General features: G+C 30.3%; 2 protein-coding genes and 1 long non-coding RNA gene across 3 annotated transcripts; all 3 read left to right on the forward strand.

Annotated features, from left to right (window-relative positions):
* Positions 1 to 122: 122 nt before the first annotated feature.
* Positions 123 to 3,035, forward strand: LOC120284003. Its single transcript, XM_039290832.1, has 7 exons — positions 123 to 192; positions 1,718 to 1,768; positions 1,895 to 2,139; positions 2,250 to 2,450; positions 2,523 to 2,615; positions 2,784 to 2,885; positions 2,982 to 3,035. Exons 1-7 carry the CDS (start codon positions 123 to 125, stop codon positions 3,033 to 3,035), a joined length of 816 nt encoding a protein of 271 aa, XP_039146766.1.
* A 9-nt stretch (positions 3,036 to 3,044) lies between these two features.
* Positions 3,045 to 3,864, forward strand: LOC120250482. Its single transcript, XR_005533021.1, has 3 exons — positions 3,045 to 3,350; positions 3,422 to 3,486; positions 3,554 to 3,864. It is a non-coding gene; the product is annotated as an uncharacterized LOC120250482 (long non-coding RNA).
* Positions 3,865 to 8,176: 4,312 nt separating this feature from the next.
* LOC120250038 (delta and Notch-like epidermal growth factor-related receptor) lies at positions 8,177 to 9,763 on the forward strand. Its single transcript, XM_039258783.1, has 6 exons — positions 8,177 to 8,407; positions 8,544 to 8,693; positions 8,912 to 8,998; positions 9,084 to 9,209; positions 9,297 to 9,395; positions 9,491 to 9,763. The coding sequence occupies exons 1-6, from the start codon at positions 8,287 to 8,289 to the stop codon at positions 9,562 to 9,564; spliced, it is 657 nt and encodes a 218-aa protein (XP_039114717.1). The 5' UTR covers positions 8,177 to 8,286; the 3' UTR covers positions 9,565 to 9,763.
* The last annotated feature ends 1,136 nt before the right edge of the window (positions 9,764 to 10,899 follow it).

The raw sequence follows: 10,899 nt of genomic DNA on the forward strand, positions 1-10,899 counted from the left end.
TGATAACCTATGAATGTGTCAATGATGCTTTCCCTTTTGTTAATTAGAAAGAATTTAATCTTACTGTCTTTGATCGAAATATATATAAACATATATAAAGTTGTTTTGGAATTGTGCAGTTGATGACAGCTTGGCATTCAAACTCAAGTCAAAGATGGAACTATTGCATTAGCAAGAGCAACTCTGAAACAGGTTGGATTTAATTCTCTGGTTTAGTTTTTGAAACTTGATTAAATAGAGCATCTAAACTTTTATTTAGTACCTGAGTTTTAAACCGTGTGTTAAATTAATAGATTCAAAAGATGCAATCTTCCATGGTTTGAAAGAGCTTTGAGTTTTGTAGCTTATTGTATTTAGTGTTAGATTTAGTAGGATGATGATAGTTAACAAATAGCTTCAAAGGCAGACATTAATAATCTCTTGATGTTCCATCCCCTTAAAATCTTCAAATATTAATTTTATTTTTAATGTTGTTCAATTGATCGTTTCATGATATTTTTTGGAAGTAACTGTGTTTCCTTTTCTTGCTCATTCAGAATTACCAAAATCAAATGGTTTTCTGATTATTGAAGCAAATGGTGGCTTAAATCAACAACGCCATTTGTCCATCAATTTTGGAATTTCTGTAAGTTCCAAAACATTTGTCCATCAATTTTTTCCTCTTTAAAGGGGAAAAGTCTCCATCTAATTAAATACAAGTATAAGCTATTTAATGTACACTAGATTTTTCCTTCCTTTTCATTTATAGACATTTGTAGTCATTTTTTTAGTCTTTAAAACTTTCATCTAGGAAAATTTTGAAATTTTATTATCAATAACTGATTGATTACAACCCATAATTTAGATTCTCTAAATTAATGCCATTACTTTTTTCTTTTGTTATCATGACTTTCTATTTTGTAAAAGTTATGAAAGAATTATTTATTTTGATCTCTCATAAAAAATAATTTATTTATTTATATGCGTGCATTCATCTCATATGTCATATTTGCATGAAAAAATATCTTCTTGGTTGATGTGATTTCAGTTTTTAAAGTAGGACAGAAAGTTACATGCAAACTAAGTGAGTGTTTAAGTTTCAGTCGTGGCTTTAAAACTAATTTAAAATTAAACCTTTGATTTAGCATGGAAAATTGTTTGAACTCTTATGATCATATTTAAGTTAAGTTTTTTAGGTTTACTGATTTAGTTCTGAACCAAGGCTTGTGATGACTATTTAGATTTTCTGTTCAACTAATTTTTTATGGTCTTCGAAAAGATTAAATATAATATTTGAAATAGCATTGCTTGCCTTAGAGACTTATTTAGGTTTATATTTAGCTATTAATATTTGTTGAACAAATGAGCATATATTTTGATAAGAAATAAGAATTAATTAAACCTTTTAATTTCAGATTAAGAGTCAACCCTTTAGTTCTAACAAAAAATTTTTAACATGGACTGAGAAAAGATTATTTCCAAAAAGTTAATTAATACTATTTATACTAGTATTTATTTATTTATGTTATTTTATTCTTCTTCATGTAAACAAAATTTGGACAAACATGGTACTTGGAAGTTGGAACATATACATAAAAATAAGTAGTTTAAGGTTTATAACATGCACTAGTCACAATCTCATTTCATAAAAATATGCTGTTTGGTTGTATAAATCTAAATGTTGGCCAATCCTTTTTGCAAAATTCTAAACATCAAATTACTCTCCTTAAAAAAAAAGGTTTCAAAGATGGACAAGAGCTAGATCATGAAGATCTTAATTTGGTTACAGGTAAGTTATGATCTTCCAACACATTTCATTAAAATGAATACCATGGTTTTAAATTTTGCATTGGGTAGCAAATATGTCTGATCCTTTAATTTATTATTTTTTACTTTGACATGTCATATCTTGTAGTTAACAACGTTGGAAAGCGAGTAAGAAGAGGGCCTACTACTTTGAAGGAGTTGTACTCCTTACCTCCTAATGAGAAAATTTTGGTGAGCAGCAACGAACTCGGCCAACCAATTGGCCCTGAGGATCAATTACTATCTGGGTTTTTAGGGATGCTTGCTCGATGTGGTCAGCGGGTTGGCCTTCATTATGAAAATTGGTGTAAAGTGCCAAAGACGTTGAAGGAGGAACTACTAAAGTTTGTGGAGGTGAGTGGTACACTATGTAACTTTAAGAATTTTTTTTTAATGACAACATCATCCTTTTGAAAATGAAATTGTATCAAGAACTTGATAATTTAAGTGTTATTCATGGATAGTTACGATTCATTCTCAAAAGTTCAAGGGAGTTTGTACTGAAATCTCTGGGGAAAAAGTGGCGTGATTACAAGCACGACTTGAAGAAACACTACTTTAAAAGAGAGATTGGACCACAAGCAAACAAAGACAACCACCCTGACGGGACAGTTCGTTGGCAGTGGGAGGAGTTGGTGGACTTTTGGTATTCAAGGAAAGGGGAGGTTAGAATAAATGTTGGTTTATGTTACTTATATATAACATTCTACTTACTTGTTACTACATGTCGTATATAGGAGGCTGAAAAAATTGGTCTCGCATGTAGAAAGCAACAAAAATACACACATACGTCGGGATCAAAGAGTTTTGCAAGGAAGAAAAAAGAAATGGTACGCAACTAATCATAAAATCTACAGTTACTAATTGTTATTATTTTTAATTTCATATGATTTATTATTATTTTAGTATTATTGGACATATATATGCATACATTTGAAAAAAAGCTAAAGGATCATCCATATGAACTAGCATGACCCTACTACTTTGTTTACTTGCAGGAGCTTCTAAAAGGGGAAAAAGTTGGACATTTTGAATTTTTCAAAGCGACACACATAAAGAAAAATGGATCCCACGTGAATGTAGAAACTGAGAAAATCTTGGTAAGAATACATTTTTGTTTGCATATGTATCCTATGATAATTTAGTTGAAAGTGCGAATAATTAATGTCCAATAACTTTGTCATCAATTGATGTAGGAACAAGCAAATGAATTGTTAGGTGAATATGAAGGCACAAACGACGATGCATAGATGGTTGAAGCTGAAATCTTGACACAAGTCATAGGAAAAGAAAGGCATGGCCGAGTTAGAGGGCTTGGGTTAGGCCCAACTCCTAAAACATACTATGGTTCATCTATTAGCCGGGTGTCTACATGTACAAGCAAGGAAACAAGGCAGGGTGATGGGCAAGTCAACCAAGATTTAGTGCAAAGGGTCCAACAGCTGGAACATGAACGTGCCCAAGAACGTGCTCATTACAGCGCCCTTGTTAGTTTTATACAAGATCAATTTCCCGGGAAAGAAATCCCTCTTCCTAATATAGGTGCATCGACTTCGCAGTCTCAGGTATAATGGGAATATTAATAACTTATATAATTATTTGTACTTAATTTGTGTTTATATAAATTTTTTTACAGAACCAATCTGTTGGAGCGATTACACTAGAAACTAATGCAAGAGGCTCATGTTGAAGATCATTCAGGTATTGAAAAAGTATTTAAGAACGTTTCTATTTATTGCTATTTCTTCATAAGTTAAATTAAATGTAGGACAATTTCGATGGAGCTAGCATACATGGCGGAGGCAACTTATCAACAACAACAATTAGTTATTAATTTGGTTGTTTGTGGCAGAGGCAACTTACCAACATTGACAATTAGTTATTAATTTGGTTGTTTGTCTAACGGATGTTATGGTTTGTTTTTTGAATTTAAGTTGACATGTGTGCAACTACTCAAAACCAGTTTGTAAACTGAGTTTGTGTTTTTTGATAATGTTGTTGCATGTCTGGTAATTATGGTGTAACAAACCTTGGATGCATATTTGCGAGATTGTTTGAATTTTAAATTGTTGAATGGAGATGGCAGGTTATTCAGAATGACTAAATTGTTGTATGTGTAATTGTTGCAATGGTTGTCTATTTAACAGCAGGTTTATGTGGTTTTAATGTATTAACTGTATTTGAAAATACCAAACAAAAAATATATACAGGTTTTGTGTGCATTTCCCGGCGTTTACTAAACAAACGCCGGTATCATGAAGTTTAGGCGTGGCGTTTTCTTTACAAACGCCGGCGAAGAATCAGCTGTACATGGTAATTATTTGACCTTTACCGGCGTTTTAATATTAAACGCCGCTATCAAAAAAGAACTTTACCGGCGTTTTGCGCGACGTTTCAGGTTTTAACGCCGGAGAAGATTCACATGCGGTTGTTGGGACCATGGGACTTATGCCAGCGTTTATATTTGAAACGCCGGTGATATGCCGGCGTTTGGAGTGAAAACGCTAGCCCTTTACCGACGTTGTAATACCCGGCGATGTTACCGGCGTTTGTTAGTAACGCCGGGTTCGTACAGGGCAGCATTTTAAAACGCCGCTAAGAATTCAAAAAAACGCCGGCAAAGAGCTAATATGGTGTAGTGAATAATATATAGGTAGAAGAACCACTTTGAATGATAAATCTTATTCCATACATTATACATTTAGAAACAGTCAAACTCTAAATTGATTATGCTATACATTTACATATGTTGCATCAGAAAGAAAATTGATATGTAAAATTAATATAAAAATACTAACACTTGCCTCTTTTCCCAATTTTTTATTAATACAGAAACATCTTCGGGCGTATGCAATCAATGGCTTAAATAAATATAAAATGGAGCTATCAACAAAGGAAGAAAAAATGTATAGCATATTTGGATGATTGTTTTCAAAATAAGTACACGTATACGCTTTCTAGATAGCATTAGATTAATGCAAATGGTACAACTTATCCGGTCACATTAATATATATATATATATATATGAAAGCAAATTTAGTCCATTCATGCTTAATTATCTAATTGTAATCAAGTCAAAAGTTTCAATCATATTGGTGCATGTTTTTTTCAAAGTAATTCAGGGTTACATCTAAAAAGAAAGGTAAATAGATGAATAATATTCAAAGGTGTACCAAAACATATATAGAAATAAATAAAAAAGAACAAATCGTCCCAACATTTTCATGCCATGGATGCTAAAATTAGAATAGGCTCTAATGTAGATGTGTGTTTATAAGTCAAAAACATTTTGGTTTGAGTCATTAATATGCATGAGGTTTTCTTTTAGTGGATTTTTTTTATCACTATTTTAAATAATAATAATAATAATAATAATAATAATATTATTATTATTATTATTATTATTATTACTATTATTATTATTATTATTATTATTATTTAACAAAAACGATAAACACCTATCAGCATCTCTATCGCGTGAGAGTTAATGCGTTAAACACACTCTCACTTTATGGGCACGTGAGAGGGTGAAACATCACCCATGAATTAATTCTTCTAATAAAAATTTTAACCCTCATCACTCCACAAGCTACAAGAGAGATTCATGTTAATGCATCTAATCATTTGAATCAAGTGGCTTAGGTATTAGTGAAAGAAAAAAAAAACTTGGAATAATAAAAATAAATGCCACTAATACAAGAGGATAGAATATTTGGATATTTATCTAAAATTGTTGTGAAGTTTGGCGGTAGGAAGTTTTAATATCTATTAAATAAATACTGTTAAAATCATCATTTCAAATATATTTTTTTTATGTAATATTTATTTTAACATTTTGAGTATCCCATATGATTTATGTAAAAATCTCTTTTGTGTTTGTTTTTATCACCTTTCTTTTGTAGATGATGTACCCATACAATTAATGGCTATTTTGGTAAATGAATTTATTAATACTAGATTATAGGTGTTTATAAATCATGAATTTAATGCAAACAACACAATACATTGAATGGCTTAATTTCATGCACAATTTAATTGGAACTTTCATTCTTGAGTTGATACTATAACATGTTAAAATAAATTTTATTGTAGTGTTTTATGTTTAGAATGTATTTTAAAATATTTTTTTTTTTAATAATCACAATATCTAAATCAATCCGGTGAGATATTGTAAACTCTATAACAAAAATAGAACTCTCCCAAAAGGATGCAAACCTACGGAACACTTAAGTTTTTATTTTGTTGGTTAAAACCTTTTTTTTTCCATGGATCATGACTCATTCCTAACCCATTTTCAAGAATTTAACATATATCAACAAAAAAATCTAAAATAAATTCATGAAATTATCGTTTACACATATCCCAAAAATGAACTATTTCATTAAATAAAATTGAATGAAAATTTCTCAAAGCCCTCGTTTTTTGCATCTTCATTATTGTAACTTAAACTAACTTCAAAGTGCCATTTAATTTAAATAGTTCATGTGGACCATGTCAAAGGTATTTAATATTTTTGCCAACGTTTTCAAGAATGGCACACAAAATATAAGGGAGTAGCCTCAAAGTTTGACCTAACCCTAACATGATGCTCTTAAGATTTAGACTTTGTACTTTAAACTTGGAAAAACATTCACTAAGTTCTGTTTTTCTCATTTCTTAATTAGAAGCTTCCGGTGTCCATATGCCCTTGTATTTTCAAAGTAAAACTAACATAGAAAATTTTCTTCTAGAAATACATCATCAAGGACTTAATTTCTTCAAACAAAGCGGTCTTCAAGTCTTAAATTATCGCTTTATTGAATCTTTTGAGTTACACATTAAGGTAGAAATTATTTATTTAATGTAATAAAATTTATATTTATAGTGTTTTTATAATCAAGTGTGAGACATAAAAATATTACTTACGCCAACGACCATTTAGTCTATTGGCATCCAGTCCCTTGCGTAGGGTGTTTGCTTTGAGTGTCGAGCGTGGCTCCCCGAGTTCGATCCCCATCTCGCAGGTGAGTGACGGGTCAGTGGTGGCGCGGCTCCCCCACGTATTCGCTCCCTGTTCCCGGCTACTGCTGCCTTTTCCTCAAAAATATATATATATATATATATATATATATATATATATATATATATATATATATATATTTCTTACAAATTATGTTAAATGTATGGTGGCAAATTGGATTATATTAGATTTAATTTATTAAAATATGTTTGCATTATGAATGCAATATACTTAAATAATTATTTAAATTCCACACTGAAATTATGTGTTTATTATATAAGAAATATTAGCATTAATAGTTGAAACAAACATAACAAATATGCAAAAGCTTAATCTATTATTATTAAATTCCAAAAAATTGTTTTAGTCCTTGAGTTTGAATGTAAAATTTTAAAAGTTAAATTATTAATCTAATTAATTAAATGGACTTGGAAGTTAATCACTAATTAAATATCTAGTCAATTATGACAAGAAATTCAACCCAAACAATTTTTTAGATTGTCAATTCAAATGTATATGATCCCTTCCAAACGAAGCAAATTGAAACACAAGGTTACAAATGAATGAAACTATTAATTTTTTTAATTGTTACAATTTTTTCCTTCTTCTTTTTGATTGGTTAAAGTTACTATCAGAATATATTATTTTTATTCTATGAACATTTTGTAGTACGTAATTAGCCAAAATATTATTTTTAAAATTTATGAGATAAATAATTTAGCTAAAACGTGTCAACGGAGACAAAAACAAAATTGCCAAATGTCAATAATGTCCCCATCGAAGTTGCGTTTTTTTCCGGAATTAAGGAATTTGGAGTTGTTAAAAATAAAGAAATGGGACCCACCTTCCATAGCAGATTATTGGTGGGTTACACTTTACAGGGTCACACAATTAACGAAAATGTTTAATATTAATATATTATGGGTGCCTACTCGAAAAATACCAAATGAGTGCACGTGGCATTTAATCAATTTTTTTTATTTTTTTTTTTAAATTAATTAAATTATTAAATTATCTCATTTTCCCAAGTTCCCAACTACTCCCAGATCTCAACCACCATTGAACCTTGGAACTCGTCTTCAATATAGTTCTTTAGTTTGACAATGTGTTATGTGTTCCACTTAAATTTATTTTAAAAAAAATCAGTTTGAAAAAACAAAAAATAATAACGTTCACGCATATTTTTTTTTCTTTAAAAAAAAAATGCAATGTGATAAAAAAAAATGTGAAATCTTTGCGAGATGTATATTACATAATCTAGAACTAGAATAGCATTATCCACATTTATTTATTTATTTATTTTTAGGTACAAAAATTTAGAAAAACAAAAGTACTTCACAAACATTCATTATTAGTGGGACTAATAAATACTATAAATACTTTCACAGACTTCACAACACATCCCATCCCCCACTTGCTTTCTTTGTTTCTTTTTCTCTGTCACCCACTCTGTTTTCTCAAACTTCACTTCTTTCCATCTAAAAGGGAGGATCAGGAAGACATGGGAGCAGCTAAAGTTCTTGTTATTTTGGTGGCAATAATCCAATTGGTGTCACCATGGATGGGACTAACAACAGCTTCAGGAGCTGATGCTTTTGCCCCTTTTCTCTCCCCTTTCACAAGTACTTATTACTTCTTCATCAATCTTTCTCTGCTTTTGATTTTATACTTGTGTGTGTGTGTGTGTTTCTGTTGTGGGTTTGTTTGTTATGTCTATGATTTATTGATAAATTATTACTGATTTTGTTTGTGTTGTAGATGGATTGTGTGATGGAGTGGATTGTGGGAAAGGAACCTGCAAAACATCAGAAAGCCATCTATTTGGGTTTACCTGTGAATGCAATCAGGGATGGACTCAATTCCATATTGGAGACCACTTTAGATTCCTCCCATGCAACATCCCAAATTGTGAGTCATGTTCTCATATTCCCTTCATCCTTTTTGAATCTCTCTACATGTGTTTGAATTCCAACTCCAGATATCATCTTTCTTTCTTTCTTTCTTTTTATTCCCTTTGCTTGGGGTTTCAAAAGGGTGGTCTATATCTAAAGTTGAGTACATATCAATGATGAACTTTATCATTAGAGGAAGAGGAATAAATGCTTGTTTTCTTATTGCTTATGCAGGTACTGTTGATTATTCTTGCTCTAAGGATATTGCTCCTACAGCTGCTCCACCAGAATCAACACCATCAAATCTGTCTCTATTTGATCGTTAGTAACAACTTTATTAACTGATTTCTTTTCATATCTATATGTCATTAAATTTTGTTTTTGATATTTTGAATTGAATCAATAGCATGTTTATGGAGTACCTGTGGAGGAGGTGAGTGCAGGAAGACAGGAGCCTATGATCATAAGTGTGACTGCAAGGCTGGATACAGCAACCTGCTGAACATTTCTAGCTTTCCCTGTTTAAAAGAATGTAAGAAAACAATCAAACACTGATGTTGGAAGCACAAAAAGATATGCATATGTGTTTGTTGAATTCTGTAACAAATTGTGGGTGCAGGTTCTCTGACAGGAGATTGTGCAAAACTAGGCATCACTTTGTCAAATTCCACTTCATCAAACACAACAGATAACAGTTCATCTAGTGGTACCAACAGTGGTAAGGGTGGTTGTCCAAATAAACTCTACTTTCAAACAATATTAGTACTTGCATGGTTTCAACTAAAATTGTTTAATGTTTTGCCTTTGTAACAGCTTCCTTTAGGTCAAAGAACTTGGTGTGGTTGTTCATCATCTTAACATCTCTAGTCATGGTTAGAGCTGCATAGATACAGAGAAAGAGAGACAGATTAATTTTGCATCAGGAGATTCATCCTAGGCCAGTACTTTTCTTTGTAATAAAAATTTTATTATTGATGATTTGTGTTTAGAGATGATTGAGTAGAATTATAATAAGACTGTTCCTATCTGTTCACATCTTTTTCTGTACAATATGAGAATAAATTTTATGATTGATATTGTAATATATATACTGTGTGGGATAACCTTTTTCCAGTGGAAAATATATCTGTAAAACATCACCACTTTTTTTTTTTCTTCTTTAAAACAATTTCACAGATATATTGGTTATGTAATCATATATCACAAAGATTTATACTGGTATGATAAGATAGACCAGCAGGAGATGAAGGGAGGAAAACAGGGAATTTCTACATTAGCCTCCAATGTGAAGAGTGTGAGCGCAAATTAAGATTGCAGCTTCCAGGCCAACACTGGTTGACAATTTGTTCTGTTCCCAACTTATCTCTTAAAATCAGTTTTTCAGTAATTTACTGGGTAATTTAAGAAAAGCAGAAAATTAAAAAAAACAAAACAAAAATAAAATAAAATGTAACTTCTACAATCTCTACAACAAGAGGTGGTATTTCATTAATTCCTTAAGTTAGGTTGAGTGTTTAAATCTCAGTGATTTATCCATATATATATACATATTCAATTTTTTTATTTTCTGAAATCAATATAATTTAAATTCTTTTCATGTATTTTTTATTTTAATAAAAAATTAGTTAATTAGACTCTATTTATATAAAGATATATCCCTGAAACCTTGCTTCTCCCTGAAATATGTTTATTGGGTATATGAAAATAAGAGTAGTTTTTAATATAAAATTATTAATTTAAATAATTATTAAAAGAATGATCATTGTAAAATATTTACTAAACTAACATTATGCTTTTCTGACTCATCTCTCTCCTGTCGTATAATAAATCTTGTTACCTCAAATTTCCTTGATTCTCTTTGTCTAATAAATAATACCCTACGGGAACCAACATCTACGAATCTCTTTCACTTTTAAAGCTTTCTACTTCAATAAGAGATTGTAAAAGATTTTATAAAAATTTTTGTTAAAGTAACTTATGGTTTATCCCTTTATCAGTTCGGTACTTATAGTTTAAATTATAATACTTTAGTATCTTGTAATTTAAATTTTTTTGTAAAAAAAAATACCAAAATACTTAACTCCGTTAATTGTTAAACAAAAATTTACCTTTTTATCTTTATTTATATTATTAAAATATATACTAATTAAGAACCATTCAAGTCTACCTCCAATTATAACTTGAATAATTTTATAACACTATACAAATAGACATGAATGGTT

Source organism: Dioscorea cayenensis, chromosome 19, assembly GCF_009730915.1.
Source record: "Dioscorea cayenensis subsp. rotundata cultivar TDr96_F1 chromosome 19, TDr96_F1_v2_PseudoChromosome.rev07_lg8_w22 25.fasta, whole genome shotgun sequence".
NCBI classification, from domain to species: domain Eukaryota; kingdom Viridiplantae; phylum Streptophyta; class Magnoliopsida; order Dioscoreales; family Dioscoreaceae; genus Dioscorea; species Dioscorea cayenensis.